This window comes from Bubalus bubalis, chromosome 6 (genome assembly GCF_019923935.1).
Source record: "Bubalus bubalis isolate 160015118507 breed Murrah chromosome 6, NDDB_SH_1, whole genome shotgun sequence".
Taxonomy (NCBI): domain Eukaryota; kingdom Metazoa; phylum Chordata; class Mammalia; order Artiodactyla; family Bovidae; genus Bubalus; species Bubalus bubalis.
In genome coordinates, this window is record NC_059162.1 from 43,037,421 (window position 1) to 43,058,157 (window position 20,737).

General features: G+C 43.4%; 1 protein-coding gene across 7 annotated transcripts in view; it reads right to left on the reverse strand.

Annotated features, from left to right (window-relative positions):
• CDC14A (cell division cycle 14A) overlaps positions 1-18,551 on the reverse strand; it is a 187,345-nt gene extending 168,794 nt beyond the window's left edge. For all 7 annotated transcript variants that reach the window (XM_044944641.2, XM_025288204.3, XM_044944639.2 and 4 more), the window contains exons 1-2: positions 18,414-18,551; positions 17,530-17,620 (exon numbers count right to left, since the gene is read on the reverse strand). In XM_044944641.2, the coding sequence (XP_044800576.2) occupies positions 17,530-17,620; positions 18,414-18,462 (140 nt within the window). In that variant the 5' untranslated portion in view covers positions 18,463-18,551. The remainder of the gene's footprint in view (positions 1-17,529; positions 17,621-18,413) is intronic.
• Between the last annotated feature and the right edge of the window lie 2,186 nt (positions 18,552-20,737).

Consider the following 20,737-nt stretch of genomic DNA (forward strand, 5'->3'; position numbering starts at 1 on the left):
CAGAAAATGTTCTGCGCTGAGAGATGATACTGATCAAGATTTTTTTTTAAAGAAATAAAAACAAAAATAACAAACAACTAGAGATATATATCTTCCCTGTAGCTCAGACAGTAAAGAATCTGCTTGCAATGCAGGAAACCTGGGTTCGATCCCTGGGTTGGGAAGATCGCCTGGAAAAGGGAATGGCAATCCACTCCAGTATCCTTGTCTGGAGAATCCCATGGACAGAGGAGCCTAGTGGGCTACAGTTCGTGGCATTGCAGAGTCGGACATGACTGAGCGACTAACACTACTAGAGATATATAAATAAATAGATAAATTATTTAAAATAACTAGAGGGGCTTCCCTGGTGGTCCAGTGGTTGAGAATCTGCCTGCCAATGCAGGGGACATGGAACCCTGCTCTGGAAAGATTCCACATGCTGTGGAGCAATGAAGCCCATGCACCGCAACTGTTGAGCTCGCACTCTAGAGCCTGCGAGCCACAACTGCTGACGCCCACGTGCCCTAGAGCCTGTGCTTTAAGGCAGGAGACCCCACAGTGAGAAGCCTGCACACCGCATCTAGACAATAGCCCCCACTTGCCTCAACTAGAGAAAAAAGGCCTGCACAGCAACGAAGACCCAGCACAAAGATAAATAAATATAATTTAAAAAACGTTTTGCACAGCCAAGAGCAATTCAGAACTGGTCTTCAAAGTTCAGAACTGTCACAGACAAGTATACAGCCAACAAACTCTATCTTACGGTCATTTTATACATCCTTTCCTTACAGTGCTTACAGTATTTATAATAATACAGTGTGAAACTGAAAGTGAAGTCGCTCAGTCGTGTCCGACCCTCAGCGACCCCATGGACTGCAGCCCTCCAGGCTCCTCCGTCCATGGGATTTTAGCTAGTGGTAAAGAACCCTCCTGCTATTGCACGAGATATAAGAGACACGGGTGCAATCCCTGGGTCTGGAAGATTCCCTGGAGGAGGGCACGGACAACCACTCCAGTATTCTTGCTTGGAGAATTCCATGGACAGAGGAGCCTGGTAGGCTACAGTCCACAGGGTTTCAAAGAGTCAGACATGACTAAAGCACCAGCACCATATATATGCATATAGGCATATATATTATATATATATATACAATTTTCTAACAAGCTAAATACATTTCAAAAATGTGCAGAGCACTGAAAAACCAATCACAGCTGCTCACTGCTCACACCAAGACAGGTTGTCACTGACTTAGGTACAATAAAATGCCAGGAACAAAGAAGACACCTCCCTACAACATGTATCTTTGTAAGAATTTTCCTCACCCGGGGTGGGGAAAATGGAAATGCATTTACAAGACAGACCATTAGCTAATTTTCACGTAGGAAATGTGAAAACAGAAAAATCAATTGGTAACTATTGAAATAACTGCTGCTGCTGCTACTGCTGCTAAGTCTCTTCAGTCATGTCCGACTCTGTGCGACCCCATAGACGGCAGCCCACCAGGCCCCGCCGTCCCTGGGATTCTCCAGGCAGGAACACTGGAGTGGGTTGCCATTTCCTCCTCCAATGCATGAAAGTGCAAAGTGAAAGTGAAGTCGCTGAGTGGTGTCCGACTCTTAGCGACCCTATGGACTGCAGCCTACCAGGCTCCTCCGTCCATGGGGTTTTCCAGGCAAGAGTACTGGAGTGGGGTGCCATTGCCTTCTCCCAAAATAATTGCTAGAAGGCATAAAATACGTACTATGGTAACTTGGAACCAAGGCAAGAGAATAAAAGAATTGGGCTCAGGGTAGAAGAGGACTGGAAGGTCATCAACCCGGGGACAGTGAAAATGGGGAGGAGAAATGGCACAGATAAGCCCTGCAGAGATGCAATAAAGAAACCCAAGGGCTGAGTGGGCTCCTAAGCCTGAGGGTAATGACCCTTGATAGTGTCTTCTTTTGGCAACTCCCAGGAAGAGTCACCAGAGCCACAGCCAAGCAACGCCCCAGACTTTTGCTGGAATAAGGGGAAATATCTCCTTTGGGCAAGGAAAACCATGGATGTATTATTTTATTATTGTAGAGTACCCTGAGCTACTCCTCCAAATGAATGCATGAATGAACACATGAGTAAATATCCTTTGTCTATATATCTATCCCTTATCAATACATATATATCATTGTTATTGTTGTTTAGTTGCTAAGTCATGTCTGACTCTTTTGCAACCCCATGGACTATATAGCCCACCAACCTCCTCTATCCATGGGATTTCCCAGGCAGGAATACTAGAGTGTGTTGCCATTTCCTTTCCCAATATATGTTGTATCTATATATAAATTTCCCCTTGTAAGGCTGGCAAATTATGGGTCAATATCTAGAATGAAACTCCTGAATTTTTAAGTGAAAATCAACACTTACTTTTATTCAGTAAGTGTTAAGTAGCTAAAATCAAATTCTTCCCTGTTTTGATAGAAAAGAAATTAAAAGAACTGGAGTCCTACAAGTGGGGAAGAAAGGGAAGGGAGGGTTATGTGGACAGGATGAAGAAATGGGAGCCTAAGGACAGAGCAAATGTTGATCAGGGTCACCCATGACCCACAGATTTTAAGGAAATGGAAGTTAAGCCTAGGAACTTCCCCTACGGTCCAGTGCTTAAAGACTCCACCTTCCAGTGCTAGGGGCATGGGTTCAATCCCAGGACAGGGAACTAAGCTGCAGGGTATGGCCAAAAATTAAATTAAAAAAAAAAAAAAAAAAATCGGGCCTAGAAGCATTTCTATTATACCCAACATGTCTACCTCTTCTCATGAGATTCATGACAATTATGATGCATCATTATTTTGTGTTGTGTGGCTTTCCTAACAAACTCTAATTTAAGTGGGTCCATTCCTAGAGGAATCATTGTTTACAGTACAGTTGTGTCTTAGTCTTTTTTGCTGCTGTTGTTCTTTTTTAATTGGAGGATAATTGCTTTACAATATTGTGTTGGTCTCTGCCATACATCAACATGAATCAGCCACAGGTATACTTACGTCCCCTCCCTCCTGATACCTTATTCTATATATCAGAAGTTTCCTCTGAAAATTTTCAACTCTTCAGCAAAAAAGATAAACTATATTCTAAGCAATACTCACTAAACAAAATTTTGACCACCTACTCTGAGCAAGGCACTAAAAGTTAACATATTAATTAAACAGTGCTGTCCATACCAAAAATATTCAAAAGTCTGTAAGATCATTATAAGGAATGCCACTCTTCATTTTTTTTTTTATCAGCACTGCTGACATGTTTCATCTATTCATTCATTCCATTAATCAAATATCACTGAGAACCTGCTGATCACCAGTCCTCACCCTCAAGGAGCTCACCACCCAATGACAGACAAGTACACATAATTACCACTGATGAGCACTAACTAAGACAGCAGTCTCCTCCAAAGGACAGTGATACGTGTGCATGTGTATGTATGTACATATGTGCAAAATTTTGGTGAAATTAATCAGCACAGACCTCTAGGCTACACGCTACACCTAATATTTCCCCTATTACAAAAACTTATCAGCACCCCTCCAGTCTGATGAAAAAGATCCTGTACATAGCTGAAACTCACAACAATCAAAATTCAAAAAGGCCTCAAATGCTCAGCAAACATTAACCTAAGATCAAAGTACAATTCTGAGTTGTTGCTCATGTATAATAAACCACAGTCACAATGATGTCAACTTCCTAGGGTAGAAAAGCTACACATCTAAGAAGCTTCCCAGCCACACATCAGTCAACTACAGACTGATGGAAAACTAAAGACCATTGGAAAGCAAGGGGTTCCAGTCCCAACTGAACCACTCAATGTCCCTGGGAGGAAGTCTTAGCCTCTCTGCAACTCCACATTCTCATCTATTGAATGAAAATGCTCAATTTGCTTCTAAAGTTCTTTCCGCCTATTATATTATATTACATTTTCCTATCACAGTCATTCTATATGATTATTATAGAATATATATTAAAAATAGTCTAGATTGTTCATGACTCTGGTTATCCATATTGGACAAACTATTCAACAGTTCAAATGTTTCTCAAGATCTACTCACTCTAATTGATGCACTCTGCTCTCTCAGTGTGTTGGGTCTGGGTTCAGAAGGCATTTCTCTCAGAGTACCCCCTCAGAGAAGGGGAAGACCCTCACAGCTTTCTCCCTGAAATTCACTGTGCTCTCAACATAGCTAGAGAACAAACCAACAGTTCAGAGAGATGCTTTATAAGATAGGAAAACTTGACATCATTACTATTTATTTACCTACATAAAGTCTGACATTTGTTGAGATCACAAAGAAAGGAGAGAACGCCAACATCAACTCTCACTCCTGTCTTTTGCTGCATTATCCAGGGTTTTAGGGATGTCCAGATCAAAACACTGGAAATATGTGGAACCCTTCTCCACCTACTCACTTATTATTCTGGGGCAAGTAGCAGGGCCACCTGCTCCAGGCTCCAGCTGCTGCTTCTGTAAAATGGGTTAATGCTGCCACTTTGCCTTAAAGCCAAAGAGAAACCTGTATGTAGGTCAAGAAGCAACAGTTAGAATCGGACATGGAACACCACACTGGTTCCAAATTGGGAAAGGAGTATGTCAAGGCTGTATATTGTCACCCTGCTTATTTAACTTCCATGCAGGGTACATCATGAGAAATACTGGGCTGGATGAATCACAAACTAGAATTGAGATTGCTGGGAGAAATATCAACAACCTCAGATATGCAGGCGATATCACTTGAATGGCAGAAAATGAAGAGGAATTAAACAGCCTCTTAATGAGGGTGAAAGAGGAGAGTGAAAAAGTTGGCTTGAAACTCAACATTCAAAAAACTAAGATCATGGTATCTGGTTCCATCACTTCATGGCAAACAGAAAGAGCAAAAATGGAAGCAGTGACAGATTTTATTTTCAAAACTCACTGCAGACAGTAACTGCAGCCACAAAATTAAAAGATGCTCCTTGGAAGGAAAGTTATGTGACAAACCTAGACAGCATATTAAAAAGCAGAGACATCACTTAGCTGACAAAGGTCCATATATTCAAAGCTATGGTTTTTCCAGCAGTCATGTGCAGATCTGAGAGTTGAACCATAAAGAAGGCTGAGCTTCGAAGAATTGAGGCTTTCAAATTGTGGAGCTGGAGAAGACTCTTGAGAGTCCCTTGGACTGAGCAGACAGCAAACTAGTCAATCTTAAAGAAAAACAACCCTGAATATTCATTGGAAGGACTGATGCTGAAGCTGAAGCTCTAATACTCTGGCCACCTGATGTGAAGAGCTGACTCATTGGAAAAAACTTTGATGATGGGAAACACTGAGGGCAAAAAGAAAAGGAGGTGGCAGAGGATGAGATGGTTGGATGGCATCTCTGACTCAACGAACATGAATTTGAGCAAACTCTGGAAGATAATGAAGGGCATGGAAGCCTGGAGTGCTGCAGGCCATGGGGTTGCGAAGAGTAGAACACAACTTAGCCACAGAACAACAACGGAAGACAAGACTAAACGGTATCAGAGAACCTTCAGCACCAAGGTCTGTAACCCTGTGACTTCCCTTTTTGAAGCAAGTCAATTAATTAAACACTCCCACTTTGAGTCTCAGATTAATGAAAACAAAAGAAGACTTCTTCAGGAATGCACTGGCAAGATTAAAATTCACTCCCATAGAACATTCTCAAGCAGTGTAAATTAACCCCTTTATTCAGTGGCAGGTATTAAAGGCAAGAGAGCTATGCAGAGAGTATACATGTGACTTTGGTAGAAAACAGATTGGCGACTGATCCCCTGTACATAAAAGACTAACCCTCCTCACATGTCATAAAGCAAGGGAGGCCCTGAAAAGGAAAATAATCACTCTAACATCTGGCAATGATCTCATTACCTCTCTAAACTCTGGAATTAAAACCAAAACCCTGAAACTTGTCTGTGAGGCCAGGATGATGTAGCCCCCACCTATTTCTCATTTTGTACCATTTCCATTTCAGTACTAGTAAGCTCCAAGCAAGGTACTTCTTTTCATTCCTGCCTCAGGCCCTTTGCACATTACCCTCCTTGGCCTAATTAACACCCATTTACCCTTCAGGACTCAGCTCCAGTCACACTTCCTCAGTATATTCTTCTCTGATCCCTCCTCCATCTGTATCCCCACCTCCATCCTCACCCCACTTCACATATACACACACACACACTCACACACACACACCACTCCATCCTACAGGCCAGGTCCTATTCTTGTGTGCTTCCAAAGAATCGTAGGTCTTTCCTTGAGAGAGTTTACAGACTGTCCGATATCTGAATATTCATTAATAGCTTCCCTAAGGCCCAAATGGCAACCCACTCCAGTGTTCTTGCCTGGAGAATCCCATGGATGGAGAAGCCTGGTAGGCTGCAGTCCACTGGGTTGCACAGAGTCGGACACAACTTGACTTAGCAGTAGCAGCAGGCCCACCAGACAATAAACTCCATGAGAACAAGGGTTGGGTTAAAATCTGCTCAGTAATGTATCCCTAGCACCTGGCACAGAGATGACCAAGTAAATGAATGAAATGTTGAGGTATTGGTTCATCTGCAAAACTGTTGTCTTCTTCCATTTAATCCTTCTAAACCAGGTTAAATCTGGGGAAAGATATCAGGTAGCACATTGTATTGGCTTTGGGTACAAAACTGGACTAGACAGAAAAAAATTGACAAAAATAACCTAAGAAGGAAAGGACAGTGAAGGGGATAGAGAATGGGAGGCCATCCACCTCTCTAGTGCAGGGAGAACTGGGAGCACCCATTTCTCCCCACCGCCACAGTCTACCCTACGCCTGTATCTTTATTACTAGGGCTTCCCAAGTGGTGCAAGTGGTAAAGAACCCACCTCCCAGTGCAGGAGATGCCAGAGATGCAGGTTCAATCCCTGGGTCTGCAAGATCCCCTGGAGGAGGGCACAGTAACCCACTCTAGTGTTCTTGCCTGGAGAATCCCATGGACAGAGAAGCCTGGTGGGCTACAGTCCATAGGGTTACACAGTCTGGCTTGTTCTAAATGTGACCTGCTCCAGAAGCGGCCCCCAGTCTAAAAAGACTCACCCCAACTATACATCATCCCAACTCCTTTTTTTTTTTTTTGCTTAGCAGCCCCTTCAGTGGTATCTGAGAGTGTTGCCAAGCTAAAATCGGCCTAAAACTTTAGAGTTTTCTAGAGCTGTAGGCAATCTGCTATAGAGCATATAGAATGAAGTACATTTGACACTGAAGTATGTTGCAGAACAGAAAGGCACTATTTTACAATCCCACTGTTCACAGCTCCCCAGAAGAGACCTTTTTAACCCTTTTTCTTTGCATCACACTTAGATAAAAATAAAATGCTTTTAGCATTTCAGATTAACTCAGCTACAGATGATCAACAATTTGATTATGAGGACTAAAGATAAGTGCTATATCAATTTCACACTCTCTTAAAAGAAAAAGAAATGTGTAGAATCAGAAATCAGTTATACAAGGATCCCCAATTCAGAAATCTCAATCAGGAATATAAATGAGAATCACAAGTAAGGCATATTATTTCTTTTAAAGCCTGCCACAAACCCATGCCCTTTAGCAATATTTATGAGAGTCTCCAACTCACTTGGAAGTCTATTTAGCCTTATACTGCACCAAAGGCTAATAAAACATGATATCTGGTTTCTATGCCCACAGCATATTAGACTCATCAGACAGACCATAGGCAGGAGGCAGCTATTGGTGGCTGCTGGTACATTGATAGAAATGTCAAAAGCTAATAGCTCAAACTGTAAAGAATCTGCCCACAATGCGGGCACCTGGGTTCTATCCCTAGGCCAGAAAGATCCCTGGAGAAGGGCATGGCAACCCACTCCAGGATGCCTGAAGAATCCCACGGACAGAGGAGCCTGGTGGGCTACAGTCCATGGGGTCAAAAAGAGTCAGATACAACTGAGCGACTAACGTACATAATCCAACAGTAAGTAATACCTAGAAAGTACTCAGATGAGTTATTCATCAACAAAAACTAACTAGATTAAAAACACTAAAAGATACGAGATATTTACGAAATAAAAGATGTTTAGCAAATCTGATACTTAAGCAGAGATCTCTTTATTGTGCTGTGATCAGTCGCTTGCTCAGATGCTCAATCATGTCTCATTCTTTGCAACCTGTAGACTGTAGCCCACCAGGGTCCCCTGCCCGTGGAATTTTCCAGGCAAGAATACTGGAGCAGGTTGCGCTTTCCTACTCCAGGGGATCTTCCAACCCAGGGATCGACTCAGATCTCCCACATTGCAGGCAGATTCTTTACTGCCTCAGCCACCTTTAGGAGCTCCTAAAACTATACCTGAATTACAATGAAACTGTACAACCAATGTACTCATAGTAATAAAGTCTCACAGAAAAAAATAAGTAAATCATAATCAGTAAATTTTGTAAGAAGGCAACAATTTAGATTCATTTTAGAAAGATTCCCATAAATTACAAAACTACTTTGATATTTCAAGATGTAATTTTCCATCTTTTTTTAGAAGCTGCCCTGCTGAAATGCCACATTCCCAGACAAGACTAGATAAGAGTATATACATTGTAAGAGTATATGCAGCAAGGAGAGCAAATTTGAAATATACCATCTCTTCTGGTTCTCAAAAGAAAATTAAATTTTATAAAAGAAGAACATGTCCAAACTAGCAAATTCTTCAGTTCATCAATAGGATATGAAGATCTTTAACACCAAAATATTAAATTAATAAATGAAACACTTTATTCAAAAACTGTAGCTTATGAAACTATTTTCCATAAAGGAAATTCACTGATAATCACAAATAATTGTGATGCTTTACCAGATGTTTCCAAGTTTGTCAAAGGCTGGGATTATTACATGCATTAATAAATAAAATAATATTTTTGATGGTTCTCATTCAACATCTGATTCTTTGGTGGTCCTGAATGTCGATTAACAAAACCAACTTTTTTAATGTAAATTGAAACTAAAGCTTAAAAATTTTTTAAAGAAACAATGAACTCCACACTTAACCCCACTTCAAATCAGTGAGCCAGAAAGGAACTTGAGATCAGCTGTCCCACCCACCTCCCAGATTTTTAAAACAAGGTAATAGCTAGATATCCAGGGCAGGCATTGTCTATTTTCTGCTTAAAGATCACAAAAGACAATGACTCCTCTTTTACTTTCATTATAGACTCCCCTTTTTATTTCCCTTCCCCATCCCCCAAATAAGGCAACAAAAAGGTAGCTTCTCCTTCTGATTTACATACATGCCCTACTTTAAGGTGTCACTGTCTCCCAATCATCCAAACCTTAAATCTTGAACTTAACCTTCAATTGCCCTGACCCCTCAAATGCCTCAAATACAGACAATCCATCCCCTCTAGCCTCTCTCCCACCTAGCCTTTCCGTTCCCATTGCTGTAACCATAATCCAGTCTTGCCACACCTCCCAGTCACAGGAGTACTTGCCCTAAGCAGAGCTCTGCTCAGTCTCCCTGTGTCATTCATAAACCAGCAGAACTGAGATCCAAACAGCTTTCCATAAGCCAGTCCCCAACCATGCGTCCAGCCTCACCCATGACCTCTCTGCACGTCAAGTATTTTGCCTCACCTAACAAAATCTTGCTATTCCCCAACACTGAAATCTTTCTTTCTTTCCTTCTTCTCTCATTCATTCAGCTAAAATTTCTTGTACAACCTCTAAGCCAAGCTCTGTGCTAGATATATGTATACAGTGGTGAGCAAAAATAGGCGGTACTTGTCCTCACAAAGATCATAAAATATACTCTTCGCTCTTACACACCCTTCAAAAGCTAGTTCAAATATCACTCTATGAAGTCTTTATCACTCTGGGAAGTAATATCTCTTCCTTTCTTGGATTTTTAATATATTCGTTTACAACCTTTGTCATTTCTTGCCTGTATTTGTTTACACTTCCTTCTTTCTGCATTTGTGTATCCCCAAAGCATTAGCATACTGCTCTGTACCAAAATTTATCACATCTAAATATTTCATTTGTTTGTTTGTTTTGGGGGGAGTGGGGTTTTTTTTTTGGCCCCACCATGCGGCATGAGGGATCCTAGTTCCTCCGCCAGGGATCAAACCCGTGCCTCTGCAGTAGAAGCACGAAGTATCAATCACAGGACTGCACTGTTTCCTCTATTTCCAACCACCTACAGCTTTTAAATTATGCTTTTTTCACTTCCCATAAAAACATGTCAAGAGTCTTTTTTTCTTTCTCTTTCTTTTTAAAGCACAAAGATGCATTAAGCTGTGGCTAAGTGTAAGTCATTTACTTTTCGGCTTTGGAATGTGTTTATGAACTTACAAATGAGAACATCTGATGTCTTAGGGATCTACTTCAAACACAATAATGAAGCCGCCCTGTGGTGACTTGGCCAACAAAGAACTTGGACGGCACACAGCTCCTCACAGGACTCTCCTCCAACCCATTTGAATCCCTTCTCAGGCTTCCTGATTAAGACTAGCCCTGTCAGTTTTAACTGAGACCTCAGCACCTCAGTTAATTTTTGCATTTTCACCAAGCTTGTCTCAAGCAAATTGAAAGAACTGAGTAGCAATTGTCCTTATGAAGAACAGAAATCGATGACCCAACTGTGAATGCCAAAGAGGCCAAAACAGCAAGTATTTAATAAATCAGTATCCTGAAAGTAAAAGTTGACTCTAGTGGGTCACAGAATTAAGAACTGACTGGTGAATGTATAAGTGAAGTGAGTGAAGTCTCTCAGTTGTGTCCAACTCTTTGCGACCCCATGGACTTGTAGCCTACCAGGTTCCTCCATCCATGGGATTTTCAAGGCAAGAGTACTGGAGTAGGGTGCCACTTCCTTCTCCAGGGGATCTTCCCAACCCAGGGATCAAACCCTGGTCTCCTGAATTGTAGGCAGACACTTTCACTGTCTAAGCCACCAGGGAAGTGGTGAATGTTTACAGATATCTATTTCCTCATGACGTATACAGCATAATAATCCTGGTTATAGACACAGGTATACATACATAAGCACACACCTAAAACTCTTTGTTCAAAACAGAGAATGGAAAAAGTGGCCCTGAACAAAACTGTTATTTCTGCAAGATTAGGATGAGAGAAAGGAGAAAAGGGGAAGAAAGTCGAAACCTATATCACCTTTTAAATGCTAAAGAGTTTTCTGATTTTTCAGGAGAATTCTATGCACAAATCATTACATCTTAAGTGACACCAGTTAAGCAGCAAGAACATTTCACAGTCTGCCTGCAAAGAATTTTCATAAGCTTATAAAAACTGGGCTTCTTTTGTTTTCACCTCTCCTATTAACATACAATGATAATTAACTCAATTTATTTTCTCTCTCTCTTTTAGGCAGGGCAGACCACTGAAAGGAGAAAAAGCAAATTCATATCCACAAAAGTGGAGCTGCGGGAAAACATTTTAAGTACTACCGCACATATCCAGATACAGCCTGGACATAAATTTGTGTACACCATGTCAGCAGCCCATTCCTTGCCAAAGCCATCACCACTCAAGTTAGAAGGGTCACATGAGCCAGGGAGGGGCAAAGCTGTTCTCCACCCTCTTTAACCAGCCTCAGGCTCAGGACAAATGGGAACTTGCTGGAAGCAGGAGAGCATGACTTCAGGGTAAATTTACTAGCTCAATGGCCTTCAGATCTACATAATCCTCTCTGAGTCTGTTTCCTCATCTATAAAGTGGTAACAATAACAGCACCTAACTCCTAGGGTTGTTCCCAAGAGTGAGTTAATGTATGTAAAGAACATTGCTTGCCATAGGACTATAAGTATTAGCTTGTCATGGGACTATAAATATTAGCTGTTGCTATAATTTTATTTTTATTCTCATGGTGAAGTGTGTCTCTGAATTCAACTGTATCCCCTGTTCTGTCTATATCAGAGCAATTTATAAGGAGATTTGAGGTACCAAATGATGGCCCTAAGGCTCTAGGCCCAGGGGCTTCCCTGGTGGCTGAGAAGGTAAAGAACCTGGCTCAATGCAGGAGACTCAGGTTGCATCCCTGGGTCAGGAAGATCCCCTGGAGAAGGGAACGACTACCCACTCTAGTACTCTTGCTTGGAGAATTTCATGGACAGAGGAGTCTGATGGGCTAGATAGAGTCCATGGGCCACAGAGTCAGACACAACTGAGCAACTTTCACTCTATATAAGATCATATATCTGTGTATATATGTGTATGTTCATATGCTTAGGTGGCATTCAGCTTTCCGTGACATTAGCCTACTTGTTACACATTAAATTCAAAATAAAAACTGAAAAAACAAAAGGGTTTCTTCCTACCTCGATCTAACCTAAATTTTCTATTCCTACAATATTTCCAGGCAAGAGAAGTTTTTCTGTCTTTCTCTCAAAGATGTCCTAGTCTCACATTTCAACTCAAGCCTATGCTACAAGCTACATATAAGAAATCATTCTTTTAATAAATTATTTATTCCAAAATTCCCAGTTGCATTAATATCAGGCTACTTTAATAAAGTTTAAATGAAATTTGGACATTTTAAATTATTTAAATCTTCAAGTTAATTAATTAGTCCTCATTAGAGGCTGCTCATTCTTCCATGCTAAAACATTTGGTGAAATTCTTTGAATCATTTCAGAAACTGCTTAATATGCAGTACCCAGAGTATGTCCATGAAGAGTTCTCTCCTGCATTTTCAGTACCTTTGCAAACACGAAGACAGAAGAAATGAAAATGGATAAGAATTCTACAGTCTCCTTTCTATGCATAAACGTTCAACTCTCTACCCATCACAGTTAGGAGGGGCCCACAAAGTTATAACAATTAACATATTTGATTTTGTTAACTTTCGAGCCAAAAGGAATTTGAGCCAAGTTATAAAAAGTAAGCCTCTATTTGGATTACACGGCCCAATTCCAAAACCAAAAAACTAGCCTTTCTGGAAAGTTGTGCATTATTTATAGCTTAATCAAATACAGACAAATCTTTAAAAGGCTCCCTTTTTTGGGGGCTACATTTTCCCCACAAGTGTGGTAGTTTATACTCTGATTTTAATTCTGATCTGTGAAATCATAACCCAAGGATAAATGTATGCTTTATTATCAACCACATTTTACTAAAATTGCTCGTGCCTTTATACTAATGTGGTAACTTCTGTTTAAAATTCAAAGAGAAAATTCATTTCTAATAGATAGTTGGGATCCCATAAGGCCACTTTGTTAACCCTTCTCCACTAGCTTCTCAGACAGTTGCCAGGTGGGGGTAGCGGATGCACCTGTGGGTCTGGGTTGCCAATCTATGCCTCCTGCCCTGACAGGTGTCAGGGCCGGTAGCTACCAAACCAGGATTAAGAAACTTCAGGGCCTTTACTGCCTTCCCAGACCCAGCTCAGAGGTGTGGGCTACCACTACAGTGGACACCCCACTCCAACAACCCCACAGGCAAAGTCAGCTTGAAAGCAGTTCTAAAATTTTGGCCGGGAGAAATTTTGCCCTTAGTTCCCTTAAGAGGAACAAAGCCTCACTATTTAAATATTTGTTGATTTATTTAATTCAAAAAATAATAGTTGCATTTCTAGGATGATAATTTAGCCAGAAAGGCAGCATTTCACTTACACAATCCATAAATAAGTACACAGATATAGGGCTGTATAAGGCCCCATGTGATCACATATACTAATATTCTCTTTTCCTTACAGGCATGCTAAGTCGGTTCAGTCGTGTCTGGCTCTTTGTGACCCTATGGACTATGGCCCACCAGGCTCCTCTGTCCATGGGATTCTCCAGGCAAGAATACTGGAGTGGGTTGCCATGCCCTCCTCCAGGGGATCTTCCCGACCCAGGGATCGAACCTGAGTCTCCTGAGGCTCCTGCATTGAAGGCAGATTCTTTTACCGCTGAGCCACCAGGCAAGCCCTCTCCTTTCCTTGGAGAATTACAATCTGATATAATAGTCCAGGTTTTTGTCACCATAAGCTATCTGTCATAGAAGAACTCTGATATTACTCATCCTTCAAAGGTCTCTGTGGTCTCTCTAACTCAATATGTCCTAAAAGCAGTGCTGACAAGATGGATTCCACTGCATCTATTCCTCTCCCCTCTCTTCTCTCTCCTTCAGCGTTGATCCACCTTTTTGGCTGCTTATTACTACCTCTTTCCCTTGGTTCCTCTCATCCTGGTTATGCCTATGAAATACAGCCCTTGATATTTTTCTCTATCTCCCAGAAATTACATCATTCTCACAGCTTTATCATCTTTTGGAGGAAAAACTCCAAATTTAAGGACTTCTAATTTGTGTGATATCCAGCCCTGATGGGCACATCCCATAAACTCCCTCCTTCCAACCTGACCAACATGGAACACCTGATCTCCCCACAAAAGCCAGTTCTTCTGCCCTACTTCTTGTTTCGGTCAATGGTCCCAGCAGGTTTACTGTGACCCAGGCTGTCTTAAAGACTTCTTGGACCCCTCTTTTTCCTCAGCACCACACCAACCCACGCACATGATCTGTTGCCAAGTCACATGGATTCAAGCTCTTCTTTCCACCACCATTGCCACCAGTTCTAATCAAGGCATTTATTTCTTCCCCCTGAACATTTCAGAATTTCTCTAAGCGGGCTCTACTTCCTCTCTAATCTGTCCAAAACGATGCTATCATATTAATTTTTTGAGCATATATGTATTCTAGGGTTTCCCAGATGGCTCAGTGGTAAAGGATCTGCCTGCAATGCAGAAGACACAGGAGACTTGGGTTCAGTCCCTGGGTCAGGAAGATCCCCTAGAGGAGGAAACAGCAACCCACTCCAATATTCTTGTCTGGAGAATCCCACGGACAGAGGAGTCTGGAGGGCTACAGTCCAAAGGGTTGCAAAGAGTCAAACACAATTGAGCGACTAAGCACAGAACACACATACGTACTCCAGAACTTGAGGGCTCGATTTCAAATTCCAGGTCTGCTACTTCTTACTTCTGTGACCTTGGGCAATTTACCTAACCTCTCTGTCCCTTATTCTCATCGTTTGCACACTAAGGATAATAATAGTAACTGCCTAAAAACCGATGTGAAAATAAAATAAATTAATAGTCGTGGAGCACCGAGCACCTGGCGTGCATTTAAATCCTCGATGAAATGTGCCATTATTTGCAGTTAGCATAGGACCAGTCATACCCTGGACTGCCCCCAAATCCTCAAGAGAGTCCCATGGCATACTAAGGAAACCCTGGCACTCAATCTGCCCAGCTGACCTTTCAGCTTCAGATTACACAGCCCCATTTGAACCTGTATACATACCAGGCCAACCAGAGGTCTCACTATTCCCTGAGGACACTCTAGAGCCTCCCTCCTCATCCTTGCTATTCCTGCTTCTGGGATCTCTCCTCTCCCATCTCTGTCCATTCTGCAAGCCAGTCTTAACTCTTCCATGAAGGCTTTTCTGAACCCCTCAACCAAATGTGCTCTCCCAGCCATGAATTCCCCCCAGCACAGGGGCTATGTGAATCTATGGCAGTTATCTTTTCTCTCTCTCTCACTGAAGTCCTGTCTTTCTCCCTCCAGCTCTGGAGCTCCATGAAGGTAACGTGTATCCATCTTCATTGTATTCACTGTATCATCTAACCCTGTATAATGTTGAAGGTGACCAAAAAATGAGAGTTGTGGGTGATCAAAACCATAGCTACTCCTGTTGCACAGTACTTGGGCACCTCAAACAAAAAGAAGTACACACTCAGCCCAGACTGAAGTCTTTATCAAAGTTTCAAATGACATCAAAATTTCACAATATAAATTGGATGGTCTTTCCAGAAAGTCTTTCTTTACAGAAGTACAGTAGAATCAGTATAAGAAGAATGTGATTTGAAGTCCTATCCTAAAATACTAACATTAAAATCATACAAAAATCTTTCCTCATATATAAATATCAGAATCAAACCACTGAGCACTGTGTTTAATTGACTAAACATAATTTCCTGTTAGATCTAGATCTATCAACTAGCAATCCCAAAAGAAGCAACTGAGACCTTAATACCTGGGGTTAATTCAGTGACATATTAACCTCCAGCACATCACTGAAGAACTAAACATAATAGCCTATACACTGTCCCTACCCTCTGACTCACGGGAGGTCCCCAAACTCTACGCACAGAAAAAGAAAGCGACAACAATGCACATTCCAACAACAGAATGAATACTCCAGAAACACTGCTGGCCGTGACATCACCCAGGTACCTGAGGTCAGGGAGTAGGCAGTGCAGTACTCCATTCGGTCTAGGAGCAGAGCTGTAATCTGACACCAGGGATTTAGACCTCTTTGCTGCAGCAGCTCTGGGCATTCATGAGCAGCAGCAAAGGGTTCTTTCATTCCCACTTTTGCTTCAGCCATTCAAGGAGCATCCTGCTCCCAGCACCAGTAAGAGAAATGTCCTGAAGACATCAGTTTCATGAATCCCTCTGATGAAGTGACAATTAAAGATTGTTTTCCCTCAAAGAAAAGATATGCTCTGGATGGTCGAGAATACTCTCACTCTTCGAACGCCTGGTGGTACTCACAAATCCTTAGGCAGAACTCCCAAAATCCCCCTTAACAGCACAAGTCCTAGGGCACTTTCTATAATGAATACAGTTCACTTAACTATGTTCATGTAATTGGACTTTTGGTTAAGGCAACAAGAAAATAAAATTAAATTTTCTGTTAGAATATACTGACTACCCTGAAACACCAGCTCTTTTGATAAAAGGACATAATCAAGCCAACTCAGCCTTCTTATTCCTTACTATTATGTTGCTTTTATTGAATTGAGACTTCTCTCTCTTTGAATTACATGTTTACTATACTATAATCTTTTTCATGTAGATCAACAGTCTTTCACAGAAAACAGTTCCCTACATGCATCTTTGACTCTTAAATCCTAATCCCACAAAGCCAAAGTAACCAAAGAATGTAAATCAGCACTCCTATACCACTTCCTCAAAGGCAAAAATAATAATGCAGTGACGCTTGGGACACTCAAATAAAATAACGCAGCAATTTACCACCCAGGTAAAATCTTACTCATAGATATGACTGGGACACAGCTAAGTGTGCCCCACTTTCCAAATACGAGCTGCACAAACAAAAACATCCTGAGATACAGCAGAAGCCTTGTGAACCGTAAAGCTGAAGCACCTGTAATACACACACTGCCCTGTACTCTGTAGGTGCTCCAATAAATACCCTGTGACTGATTCACATGCCTATTACAGAATCTAGCAAGGACAGAGGGTGCCTCTCCCTGGCCCTGCTCTGGGGAGTGTTAGGAATCTACAGTTGCAGTTTACTGTGGTGGTAGAAGAACTAATACAGACAGAGGACTAAAAGGAATGAGGTGATGACAGGTTCAAATTACCTTAACTTTCCCTGCACCTCTTCCCCAGCCTCTGAGCCTAAGAAATTGGATTTGTTACTTGCACCACTGGGGAAGGAGAATAAAACTGTCATAAAGGTGCATAGCATTTCCTTACCCAAGAGCCAACAAGTTAAATAGCTGAGATTAAAAAAATATATAGAAACTTACTTTTCATAGACCAGCTCCTCATCGATGGAGAAATAGTGGGTATTTACTGTGCTTTTTGGTCTATTCCTTAAAGTAGCAAAATATAACCGATCTGAAAGACAAGTTTAAAAGATGGGAGAAAACATGAGAAGCAGGGAAGCTGGTGGGGTAGGGGGCTGCTAACACACTATAACAAAATAACAACTGCTACCCGGTATTTAAAGATCCCATTAACACGTGGAATTCTTGCAGAAACCTGATCTCTCCCGGAAAGCCAGAGATCCAAGAGCACACCAGTTCGAGAAGCGAGTCGAGGGCCCGACTGAGGGACTCAGTGGCGTGCAAACTCCCTGATCTCCCTGGTTTCAGGCCAGCGGGAGCAGGTAGAAGCTGAGGGTACCCGTTGAACTGGAGATGCAAGTTTGGTTCAGAAATCTCCAGACCTCTGCGGTAGGGGAAGAGAGAGGCGAGACTCTCCCCTACAGCTCCGGAGACTTCAAGAAGAGGAAGGAAGGAGAGACAGGGGGTGTGGTTGGAGGTGTCCCGAAAACCGAGATCCAGCAACAGTAAGATAAAGGCAACTGAAAGGATCCCCTGGAGCAGAATCCCCTCGAGCCGCTGCACGCTGGAGCCCGGCAGAGGACGGTGCGGTCCCTTTACCGAGCTGGGAGGCCTTCCGAAAGTGCTGCAGAGGGAACGAGGGACGCAAGAAAGACAGAGAAGCCGGAAGCGGGGGGTCCTCGGGGGAAAGGATAGTACAAAAAAGGGATGAGAGCGCGCGCAGCGATTGTAGTACGCTGGGGGCCCCAGAAGAAGCCGGAGACAGTGGTTGGGACACAGGGGCGAGAAGTGAAGAGCTGGGGTGTCGACAGAGGGTTGGAGGATGCGGGGCGACTGCTCCTCACCTTTCATGAACTCGCAAGCCCCGATTAGTTCCCCTGACTCCGCTGCCATCTTAAGCGAGATACGCACGGGGGAGGGCTGGGTCGTGGCCAGCTGAGGTTACCCGCCCCCGGGGGCTTCCCCAGTGCCCAGGAGCCGGGAAGCTTGCAGTCCCGAACACCGAGCCCGCCCGAGAGAGGCAGCAGGCGCCGAAGGCGGAGGCGGCTGGGGGGTCAGCGCGCCGGGCGCCCCGGGGACATTCCGTGGGGAACCCGAGCACGCTCCGAGCGGGGCGCACACGCCCCGGGCTGTGGCCACTCCGATTCGGACCCGGCTGCTGCCGCTGCTGCACCGCCGCCGCGCCTGGGAAACGCAGACCAGCTCTCACGGCCGGGCAAAGTCTTCCCCCGGCTCCCAAAGTGATCATGGAGGAGGAGACGTCTGGCCCCGATCGCGCCCGTGGCTACTAGTGAGGCAGCGGGCAGGACTCTGGTGCCCGCCGGCTGGCAGCAGCTGCTCCGGCTCCTCCTTCGCCACCTCCTTTCAGCAGCAACTCTTCCTCCTCCTCCTCCCCTTGGGTCCGCCCCCAGGCCTTCCTCCCCGCCCTCCCACGGCTCCCTCCACTTTCACGGCTCCGCGGCCATCCCTTAAAGGGACAGCCCAGCTCCTTTCTCCGCGCCGGGTCCGCGCCCCAGTTACCAGGCGCCCCGCAGGTCACTAAGAGCCAGTTGCTAAGGCTTTGTTGCCGTCCACCAATTGCTGTAAGGGATACGCGGCCCTGGGCAGAGGAGCCAGGAGGGGCCTCCAGACCAGAAACTTATGAATGAAACGGTGGAGTTGGGAGTGTCCCGGACAGCCCTACTGTGGTTTTTCAGGCAAGGATGAGCCCGCGCCCCTTCGTTTTCTGCACCCCACTGAGTGTTCTTCCCACTCTAGAGTTTTCATTTGTCTCTCTCATTCTCTACTTCTCTCGCCCCACTCACCCTTGTTCCAAACTCTTGCATGCGCGCGAGCACATGCACAGTCTTATAGATCTAGGATCTATAAGATCTATAAGATTACCTACAGCTAATCTTTCAACCACCGCCCATCCCACCACTGATGGATCTCTATCTTTATAAGAAATAAAATCTGCAGAAGAAAAAAAAGCCCTACCTACTAGCTCAGAAGAACACCTACTGGTTTCCTCTACACATACTGGATTCTGAATTAACTTGTGCTTTGTTCATACGGGGTAAAACGTTCCCATCCGGTTCCCCACGTCCTCTCATTTGGGTCGCCGCTGTGGGCGCAAATCATCACAAATGCCAAACCTTAATATCGCTCTGGTCCCCGTGGTGGGCGGGGCGGAGGAACCCGACCAGCCTGGGGGCGGGGAGGGAACAGAGGTATAGGGAGACGGCCACATGTCCACGGGAAAAATAAACACAAAAGAACTTCTTGACGCAGTCTTAGCTGAAGCGCTGGGAGTGGTTCATCTCAAAGAAGCCCTTGACTTGATTCTGTAAGGCTTTTTGAACAGCTAGAACAACTTTAATGCCGGGCGTCCTACCCGCGAGCTTAATTAAAGGGCAGTCCCTGCGATATGAAAATGGCGCTACGGACCCATCGCCCGAAGAGCATGCGCTCTGAGTGGTTTCTCCAGAAACAGAAAAGGATTTGTGCCAGCCTTCGGTTTCGCAGTCGTTTGTTTACCTCTTGGAGGAAGGGGGCGCGCAAGAGAAGAGACGACTGACTCAAGGAGCGCTCTGAGGCCAGCAAGTAAAACTCAATTTACCGGTCTTAGCTTTGCTGGCTATCCAAAAGGCTGAACAGCCGCAGAAAAATGATAAATGAATATTACTTGGATATTCAGATCGAACAAACCCTTGCAAGATAGTTAAAAAGAAAAACCTACCCTAACATCCACATCTTTAAGACAAGAATCATATAAATGTAAAACTGGGGACTCAGTAAAGACGACTTCCTGTCATCACCTAGTCTTGAGTAAAGCTTATCTCAAAAGAGTTTTTAAAGCCGAAAAAGTCCTGAAAAGATGAATTCTAATGAGTGTTCCACTCTGCTGAGATGCACTTCTCGTTTTACGGGCCCCTGGCCATGGCTATGGAATTCTAAAGAACGAAGTATCTCTAAATGTCCTGTCCACATTCAACAATTGTTTGCATTTTCCCTGATATTCATTCCCACAAATCGTGTATCAGCAGTCATGTCGGCCAGTTCATATTATTTTGCTGAAGTTTGAGACTTAATATGTGAAAGTTATGGAAAAGCAAAATATGTGAATGTCTCAATAAACTTACCCACTTTGTTTAAAAAGCTATATTAATCCAGTGCTGGCAATCTGTTT